The following is a 19,219-nucleotide window of genomic DNA, read 5'->3' on the forward strand; positions in this document are numbered from 1 at the left end:
GGTATGGGCAAGAAGGTTCAGCTTACTGCAGTGTTCGAAGCGAGTGCAATTACTGAATAAATCCCTGTGCTTCTGTGCCCCCGCCCAGCATGCCATCTGAACTGTGCCTCTCACATGCTGTTGTTAAATCCTTAAACTGGTGGTGAGGACTCTTATTTTCCCAAGTCAGTAAGAGGACTGCAGGGTCTCAAAGCACCCAGCACAAGGCGAGGCTCGTGGTAATTGATCAACCCGTGCTTGTTGAGTTGGAATGAACAGTTAAGAAATGTTAGACCCAGAAAACTAAAACCAGGTTAGAGCTAAGTTTTGCAAACCATGGGTTTTTAGGTGCAATGTCAAGGTATGTGGGACTTGCCCTTTTCATCACCAAAAAAACAACTTTCTAATAAACTCACAGATGGCTTAATTGACTGTTGACAGAAACTCAATAACATGTTTGATTTCTACTGATTGTAATCAATTACCACGCTGATCACTGAATTTGTATTTTAGGTTCTTCCTTGTGTTTCAGTCAGTTGTCATCAGGAAATTATAAATGAGGTATGTGTGAGTTTCCTTAGCAAATCTGAGCACTTTAAACCCAAGCAGCTTCTGGGACAATTGCACCAGCTGGGTGGTCTTGTTTGAAACACAGTCTTTCTCTGAGAGGCATTTAAAGTAAGGAGTAGATTCTATTTGTGCAGGGCTACCACTTCTCTCTCGTGACATGGCTAAGTGAACCGGGGTATGTTAAATCAAATGGAAAGGATTGGAGCAACCACCAGAAACAATGCATTCAATCACCAGCCATTCACTTTTCAGAAAAATGCGTGTGGAGTGGCTTGAGGGATAATTACACGTGTCTGACATTTCCAGAAATGGCGCTCACTGGCTCACATTCGGTGTGGGGCCATTCTGGTTGTTCATTTGTGTGTATTAGCCAATCAGCAAAACTTTGTAAAGTCACTCCAAGTCCCTTGCTGGGAAGCACCGCTTGAGTGCAGTCCACACACACCTATGATACACGGCCAACACCCCAAGATCAGAAAAGCATCCATCCAAAGAGGAGAAGACCCATCCTGCCGGCCCCGCATCTCCTCCCACCTCAGCAACGTCCAGTGGAAAACCAGCTCCCCTGAAATCATTCATACACGGGCATTCCTTTTTTGTGGGGTTGGGTTTTTTTTTATTGAGAAAGCACTAATTGAACAAGCATTGGTAGAGGGCTCTGCTCTTACTCAAATCACTCCCATGCACACTGTTTCATTTGGTCCATTTAACACAGGTGAGGACGGCAGGTGTGGGCCCCTCCCCAGGTAGCGAGCAGAGGCTGCGAATGGTTGTGGGATCATCTGGTTGTGCTATGAGATCCCAGCCTGTGTGTCCCGACTCTAATGCCTTCTACGTGTCATTTTCTTTGGCCTGGTTATTCCACACAGCCCCCTGCTCCACAGCCAAGGCCATGTCGAAGCTGGGTTAATCATGCTGGTATTCGATCAATGTCCTCAGCCCTGCTGTCTGCTTTGCCAACATATTCTGCAGGACAGCTTGCAGAATGAGAGAGAGATGAGTCACGTAGGACAGGCTCTCCATGTGAGTGTTCACAATGCAGAGAAAGCCAAGCTCGGGGAAGCACCGGAACAACGAAGTGGGAGGGATGAGAAGGGAAGGACGTCTCAGTGGTGGTTTGGAGTTCAGAAGGGGTGACCAACTATCCAGCCATGGATTGGCCAACTTAGTGAGCCAGCCAGCTGATGTGGCAATGACTAACCCAGAGCCTGCGGGTCCCAAACAGTTCCCAGGCTCAGGGACAATGCGAACCTGGCCTCACATACTCCTCCTCCCCACTTGCCCTGAGGTTTTGCTCAGATGGAATTAAATAGGGAGCAAAGAAAGGGCATTCTGCATCTTTTCTATGGCTTGGCTCATATACTGCCTAATATTATGATTCCTGCCTGGGTCAGCTCTGTATCCGAGTTGGGGGACTGGTTCTTCGCTTAGAATTCTGAGGGCCACACAGAGAGGACAAAGCGTCCACTCCCCACTGTAGAGCCATGGCTATACAATCCTGCTGCTCCAGTGTCCGATTACAGCATCCTTCCCCAGCCCAGCTTCCGCAGCTCCCACTACATCCTAGGATGACTCTTGCCAGTCCTCCCATAAAGCATGCCTGACTCCCAATGCAGTTTGCAAGGTGGAAGGGTCCACTTGGAAGGGGAGTTAAAGTCACACCGGAGCTGGGAGGCAGCAGAGAACCAGGCGGCCACATTAAGAGGGTTTCTTCCCTGGGAGACGGCCTTATTTTGCTCTGTGAATCATGTCTGTGAGGCCCTACGAATCCTTTCATCTTAAGACACTGTATACCTCAAACATGACAGTTGCCACTCAGGGCCTGCCCAATGTTCCGGCCAGCCCCAGAGGAGGTTTGTGAAGTAGCATAGCAGCTGTCATATGCAGATGGCTCGTCTCTACATTTTTCTGGACTCTTCTTAAACCTGTATTTTCCACTTGGTGTATTTCCTTGAATCAGGAGACAGTAGGATGTTAGAAGTGGAAACCAGCCCCTTGTTCTGATGAGGAAATTGAAGCCCAGAAAGGTTGAGGAATGTGCCCGGGGTGGTTCAGTTAGTCTCTGTGTGGCCCAGCTGGACCCCAAAGCCAGGTTTCCAGGCTCTGCCACTCTGTCCCTGTGGTGTCCTGTAATTGTCACGGGCTGAGAGTAGACGCCAAGAGGAGCCTAGCAGTTCTTGCTGAAGGAGCGGCTGTATGCCGTGTAAAGTGCCCTTCCTTTTTAGTCATCTGAGAACTGTCTCCTTCAGTTTCAGAGGGACACTCCTTCCTTTGCCATTTTGGAATTCAGTGGGCAGATCCACGTTTATGCTCCCTCTTCCCCACACTGTCTGCCCCTCACTGGACAGATGGGTCGCATGGTTACTATGTGCCTCATATTGTACTGCACTCTGGGGACACGAAGAACGAGGAGACCAGGTCCCTTCTCCGAGGTGCTCTCAATGTAGAAGTCAGACAGTTGCCACACAAAGACATCAAGACTTGAAGGAACTGGATGCCATCACTGTGCCCAAGACAGGGTGCCCAAAGGCTCTCATTCTGTCCTTCGGGTCTTGCCAGAGGATGGAACACTGAGTCAGACTTGGTCATCCGTTCGATTACTAGTGGGAAATAATCCCTCTTGTGTATGTGGATGATTCTGTGGCTGGCAGGTTATGGACAAAGGACGCTGTGTCATGCCGGGCGTCAGTGCTGGAGCGGGACGCACCTGAGCCCTCTCAGTGCGTGTGAGGGGCTTTTAGAACTCACGGGAGCTGGGTGAGGAGCGAGCTGGCTGTCTCTCCTGAAGCAGGCTGGGTAATGCTCCCCCCACCAGGTCATGAGCCCGGTTCCTCCACTGTGGCCCCCTCCTCTGTCATAGAAAACCCCCGCCAAGACCACCAGTGGAATGTCCCTCAGTTTCCCCTCCCGTGGCAGGAGCTCTAGGGCCTGTGGGGATGTGAAAGAATGAGGGACACCCACTTTCTACCCTTGGCTATCCAAGTTCCCTTCTAAGATTTCTAACAAAAATGAAAGGTATCAAACACACACCAGGTCACCAAACTGTAAGTGGCTTCTGAACATCTCAAAGGGCCTAAGTGAGAACGCTGGGTCACCATATACTCTCTGAGAAAAGACTGATGTGAGACAAACCAATTGTGTGCTGGGCGTATTTGAGCGCTGTGCACAGGACGCAAAAGTGAAGGAGACATTCACTCGTTCGTTCAACCAAATGCAAACGTGTGTCGGGCATAATGCTAGTCACGGAGAGTTCAAAGAAGCGTGCCCTTTCCGGATCAGTGCTGACGGTCAGTGAGGACACAGACAACTGAGCCACGGCCCTGTCACAGATGCTTTGAAGCAGGTTTGGGGACCTTGGGCTGAAAGGAAGGAAACCCTGCCTGTGACAAAGGCATGGATAAGAGACAGGCACCCCAGGGAAGAAGCATTCTGCTGCTTCAGGCAGCCACGCAATTAAAAAGAAAGTCATGACCTCAGCAGGGGAAGCATAGAGATTTTCACCTTGACAGACAGAGCTTGAGAGTTCGCTTCAAGTTTCCTAAGCATCTCCTAGCGATTTCCTCCAGAGAGGAACCGAACTGTGAGCCTGGGATTTATTTGGTGGGGATTTTCCCTTAAACAAATGCCACCAGACATCCACAGAAAAAGACCCCCTTTTAAATAAAAGTGACCCACTGTACAATTTGGCAGGTGGCGGGGGCAGGTGTGTGTGTGTGTGTGTGTGTGTGTGTGTTTGTAATGCACATGTGAAGAATTTTAATTTCTCAGAGGAGCTGCATAAAATGCCTTTAAATTCTCTTTCAACTAAGACTTTTTTATAGGCATTTTAAAAAATCCTCACCAGAGGATATGTTTTTATTGATCTTAGAGAGCAAGAAAAGGAGGTAGGGGAGAGAGACAGACAGAGAGAGAGAGAGAGAGAGAGAGAGGAGAGAGAGAGAGAGAGAGAGAAACACCTATTGGTTGCCTCCCATATACGCCCTGACCAGAGATGTAATCCGATACCCAGGTATGTGCCCCAACCGGGAATCGAACCTGCAACTTTTTGCTGTATGGAACAACGCTGCAAACAACTGAGTCACCCAGGCAGGGCAAGAGACTTCTTTAAAAAAAAAAAAAAAAAGAGGGGGGAAAAAAAAAACCCAGGGAAAAGCCAGGGCTGCAATCTCCCATTTCAGCTGAAATGAGCATCCTGGTAATCGAACCCTTACTCTCTACGTGTGATACTGCCCCCAAGTGGTAGGCTATGTCCCTGCACATCAAAACCTCTGGTTCCAAAGGATTTCCCGTTTGTTTGCTACCTCAGTGTTCCAAACTGATTGTGTTAAGAGCTTCCCCGACAGCAGAATTCAGCTTTAATTTTGATAAAGTTTTTGAAGTCTTGAGAGGCAGAGGGAAAGGAGTGGAAGAGATTGTTCTACTGGGTGTCAGTTGACCCATTAAATGCACCAGACAAGAACTGATCTTGTTCTACTTAGAGAGCTAGGCCCTTCCTTTTCACTTGTCTGGCACAGTTAGCCCCGTCGAGAGCTGATGAAAGGCCTGCTCATTGTCAAGGCTGCCTGTCTTCCACGCAGCACACCTTGTCTTGCTTTTCTGCTCGGACTCCCGTCACAGAAAAAGTCAGAGATTGCCTCCTACTGCTGGGACGTGCCAGCGACCGTGTTTACAGTCCCTCTCCCTGGGCACGAACAACCTGTTCCCCAAGATAAAGATTCTTCCGGTCTCTCCTACGTCTCCGCATGAGCTCGGGTTATCTCAGGTCCTTGGCTCAGCACTTAGAACCGTACACTAGGTTGAATAAACCATGGAAAGGACCCCTAAAGGTGTTCCAGGGGACGTGGCTACAAATCACCACCCCCAAATGTAGGTGGTGTGTTAGAAAATTTTGATGGTGGGAAGCATTTTTTCCTAGATTATCTCAAGTAATCCATTCTTACAATATTTGCTAAGCACCTATGTGCAAAACACTGAGCTGGGAAAAGTTTTCTAGAAGAGGCCACAAGCAGTAAAGGGACAGGAATCACGTGGGAGTTCCCAAACCGTCATAAGGTAAGGCCTTGTGGAATGTGGTAGACAGTCAGGATTCGTGGGTGCGCCCCAGATATGGGTAACTGGTCCCTCCCAGGACTGCAGAAATAAGCCAAGCCTCTACCATTGGCTCCCTTTTCTGCTCTTCCAGCTGTCGTAACTGACACCTTCCTTACCTGTAGTTCCCGCTCACCTAGAACTACTGCGTTCTCCTATCTTCTGAGATCTGGGGTCTCATGGCCCTGGCTACTCAATGGCCTTTGCTCGCCTGCCTTCTTTGGGTGTCTTTTCAGTTTCTTCGTGTGCTACCAAGCGACTTCCTCCCTCCCTGTATCTCAGTTTGGACCCCTAACCCAGAGAACTGATTGTCTCAGGTAAACTCTGCGTTCCCATTGGAGCAGAGCGCTCACCCCAGGCCACGCCAAAGGCTGCCAGTCAGCCTCTGGGGCAGGATGAACGAAGAGGGTGTCTCTGTATAAGACAGTCCTGATCCCACGGTGGGTTTGCGATAAATACTTGTTGGCTGAATAAATGGTCAGTAAAGCCAAGAATTTTGTGTATGTCTCCGGGATAGGTCCCCAGTCATTGGACCATATTACTGCTAATCAATATTTTGTTTTAGCCGATATCTGTCTTGTTGCAATTATGTAGCTGATGGTCTCTGTCACCCACTGGCTTCTTTCCCTGCCAAACAGCTTGTCTTCAATCACCTGACATCAGGTCCATGGATATCTTGTGCCAGATGTCAGCCTGAAATGCTGCCGCTTCTCTTGTCCTCAGGATGGACGCCTTACCCCCAGGTCCAGGGATGGAACCAGGGCTATTCTTCAAGCTCCTGAAACCAACAGTGGCCCTTCATGTTTAGGTGCTTTTTTTCCAGCGGAGGGTCCAGAGCTGTCATCCCTCAGGATGGTACCCAACCCTCAGGAGGCCAAGGTGCTCAAAGGCCAAGCTCTCTCGTGAGATCCGCAGGCCTTCCTGTGCGCCACCCTCTGCTCTCCAGTACGTTGTCACGGATGCTCGTGTTCCAAGTATTCAGCTGGTGTCACTGGGATGCTCTCTTGGCCTCTCTGGAAGGTTCCTCCCTTCTGCTACAGTCTGAGACCTTATCAACAAATCACCAGGCTCCTCTGGATAGTGGGCTCCCCAGTGGCTGCTCTGCAGGAGTTTTTTTCTTGCAGGCAGTGAGAAGTGCTGGGCTGAGCACCGTCCGGACACCTCCCCCCACCCCACCTCCCCCACCCCGCCCCCACCACCACAAGTCAGGCCGGGGATCAGAGAAACTCTTCTGGGAAGAGCTCCTGCCAGGTATTGGCAGAATGGCTTAACAAGCGCTTCTTTGTGAAGGAAAGGGCACAAGAGGCTGGAGGCAAAAAACAAAAACAAAAAAACAAAAACACTCCAGAGCTACAGTTGTGGCCCCCAACCGGCAGCATCATCACCACATAGGGGCTTGTTAGAAGTGCAAATCCTCTGGCCCACGCCAGATCCATTAAAGCAGAAACTGGGGGTGTAGAGACACCCTGCGTTTTAACAAGCCCTCCAGGCGCTTCTGATGAACCGTGGAGCTACAGGCCTGGCCTGCTGCGGTGCTCATTAGTGAGTGATGAGGGAGCAGCCGCGAGAATCGATCAGCCAGTGGCTCGACCTCAGCTGCACATTGGAGTCACATTAAAATCACCCCGAGAGCTGTAAAAGCCCCTAGCCCAAACCGTGCCCCAGGCCAGTCACAGAGGGGTCTCGGAGGGGGACCAGGCATTGACATTTTTAACAGCACAGAAGGTCACTTCAATGTGCAGCCAAAACTGAGCTCCACTGCAGAAAATGAAGGTATTCGCAACATGCTCGATTTTGAATGCCTGTGAGAGCTTTATTTTTAAATAGGAACAACTTACATAAAAGAATATATCAAGTGGTTTAGACAAAATAAAGCTTTAATTTTTTCTCTTTTAATTAAAAATGTGGGAGGTAAAGAGCCAAGGGCTGGGGTAGCAGCCCCACTTGGATCCTTCTTCAGCCACTTGGATCCTCCTTGGTGTCCCATGCAGTCCTGTCCTCATGGTCACAATATCACTACTAGAGCTCCAGCTCTCAAGTTTGTGTTCCAGGGAGGAAACATTTGTAGGATGAAGGGAAAAAAGGGTCATTGCTCTCACTCAATCCCTTTTAAAGAATGTACCTGGAAGCCCCAGCTGGAGATTCTGCCTCGATCTCATTGGTCACAACTGTGACACAGGACTACCCTCAGCTGCAAGGGAGCCTGGGAAACGCAGTTTTGTAACTAGGCACCTTTCCACTGTGAATGAAGTTGGGGTCCATTTCTAAAGAAGAGGGGAAAAGAGTATTGGGCAGGGAGAATGGATGTAGGGTACATTTTTCTCTCTTCCTCATATGAACTGTTCTGGCTGTGGGGAGGCAGACACATGATGTTGTAAGAATGGGAAAAATGAGATGTAGTAAGAATGAGAAAAAGAGCGCAAATCAAAGGGCAGTTTTTACAGCAACTCTTTCTCCCCCAAAGGCTTCTCATTGTCAAAGGTGGAGCAGGGCAGTTTTCTCTCCCCATCCAGGGCGGAGGGGAGAGGAGGGGTGCAGAGGCTGGGGCAGCACGCAGCATGGGGGAGCGGTGGGTCAAGCACCCTAGTCCGACCTTCAGCCAAGATTAGGAGTGAATGGGCAGGTAGGTTAGGGAGGGGCCCCTCAGACAGCGCCGTCTGAGAAGAGATCTGAAAGATAAGGAGAGAGCCAAGAGTAGAAATTTCTAGAAAAATACCCATTGAAAGGTAAAAATTGAAGGGATTATTCCAACAATTCAGAGAAATGTGACTTAATTGCCTTTTAAAGGGACGACGGTGGCGTTTCTTCCTTATTTATCTCCAGCCTGGCACCAGGAGGGGGAGAGGGGAAGGTACTGACTCCGGGTGCAGGGCCACATCATGTGGAAGCCCTCCATCTGGTGGAGTGAGCGCTGGGTTTGATGAATGGGTTTCCTGTAACGCAGACATGCGAACAATGGTAAATACTGTATCCACCTTCAAGACCATGTTGTGTTCGAGATGTGTAACTACCGACACGAATGATGACAAAGCAGTCGACCTCCAGGGAGGCCTCAGCAGTGCCAAGTGCACCAGTTACCAAGGGCAACCTTTCCTGTGGTCTGCTGATTCTGAGCAGTAAGCGGGGCTCCCTGCAGACGGTGGCTGCTGCTGCACAAGTGCCTCCACCTGATGGGGACTGCAGGATTTCCCCACCTCGGCCAGGTGCTGCCCTTTCTGCTGTCCCTCACAGCTGGAGTGATCTGGGAGCAGGGTTGGCCCCTGCCCTGCAGAGCCCTGGAGAAGCTACCCTGAGAGGGAAGCTTCCAGGTGCTGGAATGGAATGACCTACTACGGTTTCTGTCTTGCTCTTGCTTCTGCTTTCCATCTGTGGGTCACTCCCGGCTTCCCATGACTGGCTTCTGAGCCCTTCTTAGGCACGGTGTCTTTCTGGTTCCCCGGTGGCTGCTCCTGCTTGCCGGCCCAGGGACGTCTCACGTGCCCTCTTGCTCCTCCAACCTACGCTCCCCAGGTTCCAGGTTTTGTCCATGGTTAAGCCTCCAGCACCTTCTAAAGCCACAAGAACAAGCCTGGATCTCTGGCCAAGCAGCAAAGCCCTGCCTCTACCACACCCCAGCCCGCTCCTCCTCCCTCCCCACTCGACGAAAGTCCTCCTGCCTTGCCAGGTGAGTCTGCTTGCTGCTGCCCAGAGATGGTCTTCTTCTGCCTGCTTCCAAGCCTTGGCTCTTGACATTCTCCCTGTGGAGGGACCTTTCTTGCTTCTCTCTGCTTAGCTGTCATCAACTTCTACGTCCTTCCCCACGTTAACCTCTTTCAGAAAGGTGGAAAATGAAATAGAGTCTGGAAGCTGGAAGGGCAGGCAGGCAAAGCTGCACTTACCTCAGGCCAGAATGAAGATAGTGCAGGTGGGTTTGTCAGCGCTCCTGGGCCGGTTTCGGGCCGGGGACCCCTTGATGCTTGAAAGGGAGAGTTTTTAAGAGACGGGCAGCCCAATGATTAAAACTCTGATAGTCTAGACTGGGGGTGGGGGTTGGGGCACTGGGGTTAACAGGGAGGAGCCCATAAAACAATGTGAAATGACTTGAAAACTGAACCCTGACAAAAAAATGTATTATATAAATCCATTGTATGACACAATTTCTTCTCATTTTACTTTTATCTTAACATCGACAATGGGGGGAAATATAGTTCATGTATACTTGTAGGTCATTTTAGGTGACATTTTATTGCATTGCTTTCCCTAGTAAATAGTACAATGATTTCTGAACCTCACCCCTCGGTTTTGAATGAGATACAGATAGTTAGGGATAAATAGGGGTGGACAGGGGTCGATTCAATAGATATTGATTAAGCATCTACTATGTTCCAGGCACTTCTACATGTTAGGGACACCTCAGGTAATAAATGAGATCAAGGTCTCTGTCCTCACAGAGCTCACCTTCTAATGGGAGAAAGAAACACTGAACACAGTGCGTTAGCAGCTGGTGTGAGCGCTGGTATGATCTAGGAGTGAAGGAACGCGACCTACAAGGTGGGGTTAGGGTTTGAAATTGGTGGTCAGTCAGGGGATAGTTTGCTCAGTTAGGATGTGGGGGTCATACCATGGGAGGGGTAGGCAGGGAAAAGGCAGCCCCAGGAAACTAATCAGACACTAAGGGAAGACGCCCTGGCTGGTGTAGCTCAGTGGACTGAACGCAGGCCCGAAAACCAAAGCATGTCACCAGTTCATTTCCCAGTCAAGGCACATGCCTGGGTTGCGGGCCATGTCCCCAGTATGGAGTGTGCTAGAGGTAACCACACACTGATGTTTCATTCCCTCTCTTTCTCCCTGCCTTCCCCTCTATGTAAAAATAAGTAAGTAACATATTTTTAAAAAGAGACATTAAGGAAAGAATTGTGGGCCACTTATCACTGGGAAGAAGCCACTACCTTATCATCCCATGCAGATGTGGTAGAAAAAGTGGAAGTGTTGGGAGGGAGAGGGGGATGGAGGTGAGATATCCCATTTGAATTGCTTCTAATGCTCCTGGGCCCTGAAATGGAAGCACAGACTGGCTTTTCTTGATTATTCTGATCAAGAGTGTGATTTTTCGGGAGGTGGGGGTGGGCTGTGATGATCTCTACCTGGGACCATTTGGGCCTCTCGTGAAAAACCGAATTAAAAAAATTCTTGACCTAGTGGGAAAATTAGAACCTGTAAGTGTCTGCTCGTCACATCATAAAGTTGAAACCGGGTTCTGGCCGGTGTGGCTCACTTGGTCGGAGCATCATCAGTAACCTGAGGGTCGCAGGTTCAATTCTCAGTCGGGGCACCCGCCTGGGTTGCAGGTTTGGTCCCCGGCCAGGGCACATACAAAAGGCAGACGATAGATGTTTCTCCCTCACATCAACATTTCTCTCCCTCTCTCCCCCTCCCGCCCCCTCTCTCTAAAATCAATACACATGTCCTCAGGTGAGGATTAAAAGAAATAAGTTGAAACCTGTGCTCAGGTGAGCACGCATGTGAAACTGGCATCCATCTTGCCTTTCACCTTGATACACGTTTTAGAACAGGGAAGCTCTCAAAGGGGCTCCGAGCTGCTGGGGCAGAGCCGGAACATGTCCCCTCCATGCCGGGAGGCAGATGAGGTTTTTGTGTCTCTTTGATTTTTTTGAACTATTTAAGCCCAAGTGGCATCTGCAGGTCTAAACGGAGGAGAAATGCCAGGCTGTTCACCTCCGCACACGAGGTCCAGCCAAGCAAAACACACCCAAGGGACACCAGCCAGAACCGGGCTGTGACAGGCTCCTCCCGCCTACAGCCAGTCAAATACACGCCCAACACACACACTCAAAACTGTATGCACACATTTAGAAACAGGGCACTTTATAATTAGAAATAATTGCTACTTCTTTGGACACTCTTTTTTCCATGAGCATCTATCTCAACCCTTCGCTATTATGAGGCTCATTGGAAGCATGGCTGGAGAGGCGCTGGCACAGTAAGGTCACATGAAACACTAGCGCAAGCCAGCCATCCGCGCGTCCGGAATTAGCCTCAGCAGATGCCCACTGGCGAGAGCTCGCCGAGTCCCTGCCGTTCTCCTCAGTGATAAAGCTGCTGTTGAAAACACGGCTCTCTGTAATCACGTGTTCGTTTATTTTTGTCATCCGCCCACCCCAGAGCTCCGCTGTGAGCCCTTTAGGAGACAGCGCACATATGTGTGTGACCAGCCTGCAGGTACCAGGTACAAAACCCCCAGCTGGGCCCACCAGGCCGTCCTAGCTCAGAGCCTGGGAGGGGCGCTCCCTGTGTTTCTAGACTCCCGGCACCGCACACTTAGCAGACCAACGGGAAAATCGATAGCAAGTGGATGTGGGCGCGCCTGAGACCCCAGCACCGCACCCTTGGTGTGAGAGGGCTCACCACAGACTTGTTAACTGACTGCAAGGAAAACAGCAATTCATCTCAGAACAGAAGGTCAGGGTCTGGGCAGCTGAACAGATGGCCACACACCCCACAGAGGCCATCCCGGGAGCCCGGACTGGGCCAAACCCCACTGCGGCGGCCCTTCTGTCCCCAGTGCTCCGAGTGTTTTTAAACAGATGAGATCAGACTACGACAAACAATGAGGGCACTTAGGGAAAAGTCTGAGCATCCATGAAGGGAGGAAGGGACGGCCCCATCCAAGAGAGGCACCCCATGAGCGGAGCAGAGACTCCTTTCCCTTCAACAGTCTCTCCAAGATGAAATTCAAGGCCGCTCAGAGGGAAGAGCGTTACAGGGGGGCTTTGACTCCACTTCGCACCTTTCTAGAATTCAGAAACATTAACTGTTTGTGCTGTTATTACTTTTATAATTACAAATTATTACTAAAGAAAATACCCTGGTCTGTTGAAAGGGCTCTGATCTCACACACACACACACACACACACACACAAGTAAACCGTATATTTTATATAGAGATGTATGTGCATATACTGGGTGGGGCAAAAGTAGGTTTACAGTTGTTTGTATGGAGCGTGCTGCCTAATTAATAAGTAATAGAATAATAAATAATTAATAAATAGTATTAATAAATAATTACTTATTAATAATTAATGATTACTAGGTAATAATACAAGAATAAACTGCTTTGTGTACATATAACTGTTAACCTACTTTTGCCCCACCCTGTTTACATTAATTCTAATCAAAATGTGCCCTGCGCCTTTTTGCTACTGTGGAACTCTCTAGAATTCCACTGCTACATGCATCTGTAGGATCTTTATGGGGAAAGCAGGCTGCAGGCTGCCTCGCAGAAAAATGAGCACTTTGTACTTTGCAGCCGGGGAAATCGCTTCCAAAGAAAGGCTGGAGATGGCAGATTTTCTGAAAATAGATGTGACTAGCTGAAGAGTTTCCTCCTTCATCCCTTTTCAAAACAAAACGTCCCACCTATGTTCTCTCTTTTGCCAAAAAACCCAGTGCCTGAATAGTGTTTTCAGCAGAAGTCGGGAGCCCTCTGTGAAGCCCCGGCCCTCCCCTGGTGAGAAGCTGGCTGCCCAGTCTATGGCGAGTGCTGCATGGGGCAGGGCGGGCTTCACAGAGCAGAATGGAGAAGCTGCTGGGTGCTGCCTCCAGCAGACGGGGATCTGAACCTAGGTCTGCTCACTCCCCTCGACACTTCAACACCCTGCTACCCGTGGTCTCTTGGCACCCCTGCTAAGTGCGGCCCCTGGCCACACCAGGCCAGAACCGGCAATGTCACAAGATTCAGGTGATTTATGGGCACTTTGAACTTGAGAAGCATTGATCATGCTACTTGGAGGAGGCCTAACCATCCTTTGAAATACGACCAGGGAGTAGCTGAAATCATCTTAAGAAACAGCCAACAACCTGCAAAGGCTCCATACGCTGGGATTCCAACTCTATGACATTCTGGAAAAAGCAAAGCTCTGGAGACAGTAGAGGACTGGTGGCTGCCAGGGCTGTCGGGGGAGCGATGACTAGGAGGAGCCTGGGGAACGATTTTGGGGCGGTGAGACCATCCCGTGGGATGCTGTTCCAGAGGGCACATGCCATTATGTGTGTGTGAAAGCCCAGGGAGTGTGCAGCTCGGTGACCCCCAGATGCAAACTTGGGTCTTCAGTTCATCAGAAAAACACAGACGCAGATACTTTGCGCGCCACTAGACTTACTCGCGAATCAGTGAATCACTAACCCGGGGGCGCGGCACCCGGCACCCATCCTACTGAACCAGCGTCTGTGCTCATCCATGCATCTCACACTTCTTGTGTAAATACGAATTTAATGAAACAGGACATTAAAACTGGGTGTGTGAATAATGATGGGAAATGGCCTCATGTTTCAAAAAGCCACCGCCAGCCACAATAGCAGAGTTGACACTAGTGTGACATATTGACCTGATAAAGGAATTCATATCTTCTGTTTATATAGCAGCTGCAAGTGTCTAGAAATCTCAAGGTGAGGAATGGGAATAGGGAGGATTTGGGCTGTAGACAGAGCCTGCTCAGCACCACATCCTGGACAACACAACCATGTGCAAAATACACAGATCGACACATAGGGCGAGGTCGGTACACATGCTTCAGGTGCGTACAAAGACAGACGGTCCTCGAGGCCCACAGTGGATGCAGTCCCTCCCTCAGTCGGGTCGAAAGCCCTGCTCCAGGGCACTTCAGTGGGGACAGCAGGGGACGGGTGCAGGGGCTGTCGAAGCCCTGTCTGCAGGTTCCGTGCTCTCTCCGGGTGTTGTCAGACGCCCACCCACACAACAGCATGCTGCTCGGTGGCGTCTCCTGGTTCCTGCGGGATGCTAGGTCTTCTTTTCCGCCGGGACCCCAGATGCTGCCTTCCTCACTGTCGTGGAGTTTGGCTGACCTTTGCTTTTCGTGACGCTCGGCTTCCTCTGTTTCTGGTGGTTGTTTTGAAGCGATTTCAGCCCCAGCATTTTACAATACTTGTTGCACTGGTGCAGCGCTTTAAACTGATCGATGAAGGTCATGGAGCAGTTGCCTTTGAATCCTTTGTACCTGTGGGACGAAACAGAATTTTTGAAAACGGGACCCTTCACCAGTTTTCAAAGAAGCTGTGGAAGGAGGAACTAATGGTGTGTGGAAATATATGTATTCCCACCTCAGGCAAGAATGGCCCAATGGCTGACACACTACTGGTAGAGAAAGCCAACCCCATGGAATTAAGCAACCGCGAAGAGTACATAAAGGAATTAAGTCAAGGTCACGGTCTATGAGTACGTAGGTGCTGGGGGCTGACAGGTGGAGATGATTGTCCTTTTCGTTTTAGTCACAGTGACTAGTGCTGGACCATCTTGATAAACATTAGAAGGCCTCTTGGTGATCTGAAAGCCATCCTTTCACCCTGAGGTTCTGAAGAAAAAAATTCTAGAACTTTGGGGCCGGACAAAATTATTTAGTTTAGACCTTTCATTTTACCGTCGAACGAATTCAGGCTGTGAGGCCTTGGGACCAGCCTAAGAAAACCAAGCAAGTTGGTGGGAGAGAGAAAATTGGGATGGAGCCCCCTGAGTCTTCCTCCTGCAGCAGAGCTCTCTCCTGTGACACCCCACCTTGTCCCCAGGAGCAGAGGACTCTGGGACTTTGACGCTGGCAGGCTCTAGGAGGAACCATGTGGGCCTCCTGCCTGGGAGTAGGCTAAGGGGCTGTCCCTTTTGGTTGGGACATTTAATAAACTGTAAATGACTGGGTCTTTACGCCCCAATCATGGTGGGTGAGTGTCCACCTTGAATGGACAAGCCCCCAAGTCACCCACCCACCCACAGATGAACAAGATCCATCAAGAAGGCTTGGCTGAAGGGTGGTTGAGAGGAAGAAATGATGTCCTGGCTGGTGTGGCTCAGTGGATTGAGTGCAGGCCTGCAAACCAAAGGATCGCTGGTTCAATTCCCAGTCAGGGCACATGACTGGGTTGCAGGCCAGGCCCCCAGTATGGGGCGCACTTGAGGCAACCACACATGGATGTCTCTCCCTCCCTTCCACTCTCTAAAAATAAATAAATAAAATCTTTTTTTTTTTAAGTGCTCTACCCCTGGGAGTCCACAGTCCATTTTCTTATTTTAAAAAAATGGCTCCATTTTTAAAAGCCTAGCCCCCTTGTTGGAGGAAGAGTCAGCCCAAGACAGGAGTTGAATCTAGCGGGGTGATAAAGCTGTGCTGCCAACTGTCACCTTTACATCTCCGCCTTCTAACTGTAGGGCACCACGGGAGAGGCTGACCCCGGCTGTCAGCCTGACTGCATCTCCCCAGTCGAATGTGAGGTCACCTGGGCCTGAAGGGACGTCTCACCCCGCCCTGCTCTGGATGGAGACCTTGCTGGTCTCCCCTCCATTCCTGAGCTTCTCAGACAAACTGGGAAGATCAGGGTCAGGGGCAGCCTCCCTGGCCAAGTGCACTGGAGACAAGTGCTGTCGCCTGTCTCAGGCGTTCAGGCAGCATCTGGCCTCGGCAGAGAAAAATCACTAAATCACACCATGACCATCCAGAAAATTTGCCCGTGGCTTCTTCAGCACTGCCTGGCCGCCGCGTGTGCAATGCCAGGTAACAAGTAAGGTAACAACCTTACACAGTGGTTGCCACCCTCTGGGATGGAAAAGGCTGCGTTTGGATACAGCCCAGCAGGCTCTGCCCTCTTGAGTAGCCCCAGGAGCCCAGGCCTTTCACTACGAATTGGACTCCTTCTTTTCTTCCACATTCTTTCTGTCTTTGGAGTCCTCACAGAAAGCCAGAGGAAGGCAGTGGGGACCAGGGGCAGATGTCACCACAGAAGGCCAAGCGTGGGCATGCACAGTGTTGGGAGGCCACTTCTCAGCACCTGGTGCCCTGCGAGCCCCGGCTCAGGTGCATTGCTGGGGAGCCCTCCTGACCTGCTCCACACTGGCTCTGCTCTCCAGCCTCTTTCCTGCATCCCCTCCTCACATCTTCCCTGCGCTGACTGGTTCCCCCCAGGACACTACTTTATGCCCCAAGGACCTGTCCAGGGAAAGCTTTTCAATAAAGGTCAAGGTAACGAGTGGATACCAGGCCCATCCTCAGAGCTACCTCCCCTCGGCCCAGGGTGTCTCCAGACCACGTTTCTGAACTTCACACAACATTGGGCATTTTTTGTTTTGATATCCAGCATCTAGAGAATTGAAAGTCTTCCTCCTTTCTCAGTTTGGTCCCTGTCTCAGCCTGGCTTCTGCTTTGACCTCCCTTTCCCTCAGACTCGCAGCCCTTGTCGGTGCCTAGCGAGAACATAGGGCGACATTCTTTGTGTTCCTCCATCGAGTAGCCCAGAGTTCACCTGCACCAAGCTCTGGTGTGACACTGAGCAGAGGGATGTACAGGTTCCCTGGCTTGTGGCCGCTTGCTGGCCACAAGTACCATCTGTCACCTGCAGGCTGGGAGGAGACCACAAATGCGCAGTATCGTGACAACTCCCCAGCAGGATTCCCACAGCAGATACTCACCATTTTGCTCTTGTTGGGTGGATGAACGGGTTGAATAGTATCCCCTCCAAAAGGCATGCCCTCCCCAGAACCTCAGAATGTGGCCTTATTTGGAAAGAGTGTCATTGCAGGTGTAATTAAGATAAAGTCATACTGGAGTAGACTTTGGGTCCTTAATCCAATGTTGCTGCTGGCTATGCAGGAAGAGAACAGCCCTGAACTCCCAGGGAGAATGCCACATGATGACGGAAGTGGGGATTATAGCAATGCGTGCGCAAGCCAAGGATGCCAAGGGCCGGCAGCAACCATGGAACACGCCCTCCCTCACAGCCCCCAGCAGGAGCCGCCCTGCTCACACTGTGCCGACACCTTGACATTGGACTTCTGACTTTCAGAACCGTCAGATGATAAACTCCTGTTGTTTTAAGCCCCTGGCTTGTGGTAACTTGTTATGGCAGCCCTAAGAACTAACACAATGGAATAAAGAACCTTGCACTTGAGAACTTCTCCACACACTTCCATTTTTAGAAACTTCAGCTTTGTGGGATTTTACTAACTGGATCTTTTTGTCCTTCACCTCAACCTAGCCTGCTTTTCTAGTCCATCACTTTTATGTTAATCTACCTGTCCTCACTCTCTGTCTCCAGGAGTGGAGCAATAAATCTATTCCACTGAGCATCCCCCAATGGAATCTTAACTCTCTTTTCTGTTGGATGGGAGGGGCATGCAAATTACCCAAGGATCTTGTTAGAATGCTGGTTTGCATTCGGCAGGTCTGGGGTGGGGTATGCACTCCCAACAAGCCCAGGAGCAGCAAGGAGGTAGACTGCAGTGTGAATGGCCTCAGCCATCCCTCTCAGACTGGGAAACATGTTTATATTGAAACTGGAACACAGCTATATCTTTTCTTCTTGAAATTTGTGTCAGACAACATCGCAAAATCGCGCTGTAATGTTCCACACTGGGGGGAGTGAGGAGGCTATTTTCCACAATCCCCACCCTCACTCAACACAGGTGTCTTCAATACAGGCACATCGCGCTGGACTGCGCTTCACAGGTGTTGCGTCTTTTACAGACTGAAGACAAGACCTTCCGCCAGCAAAAAGACGGTGTCCGGTTGTATTGCAGTGGCCAGGACCCGAACCCACAATATCCCCAGGTAAGCCTGGATTCACTACGTGTTGAACCTGGGCTGGGCAGGTTTCTTGCTTTAAAACCATTCCTTTTCCTTTTCTCTCATCTTGATAACGGGTGAGCCTTTCAGACTCATATAAAAATCGCCCACTGACAGCATGGCCATCTTCTCTCTCAGCTTATCACAGCTTCCTGGGCAATCGTTAGTTTCCAAACACACCTGGAGCCGGGGGGAGGGCAGCGCGCAGCTGCCGAAACTTCCAGCTCTGGCTGTGTTGAAGAAATCAAATTGTGTCTGCCTTCATAAAGGGCTCGCTTAAAGAAAACCAGGTGAGATCAGAAACACCTACAAAGAATTCCCACATTCTCTATAGAAAAAGCCAGAAGCTGTTTATCACCCAAGTTTTCATTCCATATCCTTTCTAAAGAAAATTTTAATGTATGGGGAATGGCTACAGGGGCATGGAATTGAAATAAAACCCTAGTTTGGTGTGTGCGTGCGTGGGAGATAGAACTAGGGTTTGACCGAATGCGGGAGTTTATTTGAATCTTTAATCTTTCCCGGGGCTCGCAGGACTGGAGCTGGGCACATCGATGCCAGCAGAGCCTGCCTTCTCCAGGCCCTTGTCCTCACCTCGAGTCTGCCCTGCTCCTTGGGCCCTTATCACCTCACGTTTGCCCCTCGGTTCTGTCCGGGCTTCTCCTGGATTTGGTTTCCATGCGCCTTACAGCTCCTCACTCGTTCTTCCAAAGGCAGGAAGGCACGATGCTGGCTGGTGGCCACACTGAGGGGCATCCTTTGTGGCTATTCACACCGACCCACCCTGCTCCAGTTTTTACCGAAGGAACCTGCTCCAGGGCACATATCTCTGTTTTGCTTCAATCAGCAACAGGAAGCAGGCTTTGCGGGGTGGGGGGTAGGCAGAGCAGACAATAGAGGGCAAAACTATTGGCTCTGATGCCCTCTGGTGGTTAAATTGCAAACTCGCCATCTCTCCAGAA

At 50.3% G+C, this 19,219-nt stretch overlaps 1 protein-coding gene across 2 annotated transcripts in view; it reads right to left on the minus strand.

Moving 5' to 3' along the window:
- Positions 1 to 12,761: 12,761 nt before the first annotated feature.
- ALPK2 (alpha kinase 2) overlaps positions 12,762 to 19,219 on the minus strand; it is a 94,461-nt gene continuing 88,003 nt past the window's right edge. For both annotated transcript variants that reach the window (XM_045187679.3, XM_045187680.3), the window contains one exon: positions 12,762 to 14,651. In XM_045187679.3, coding sequence (XP_045043614.2) covers positions 14,435 to 14,651 — 217 coding nt within the window. In that variant the 3' untranslated portion in view covers positions 12,762 to 14,434. The remainder of the gene's footprint in view (positions 14,652 to 19,219) is intronic.

This window comes from Desmodus rotundus, chromosome 10 (genome assembly GCF_022682495.2).
Source record: "Desmodus rotundus isolate HL8 chromosome 10, HLdesRot8A.1, whole genome shotgun sequence".
NCBI classification, from domain to species: domain Eukaryota; kingdom Metazoa; phylum Chordata; class Mammalia; order Chiroptera; family Phyllostomidae; genus Desmodus; species Desmodus rotundus.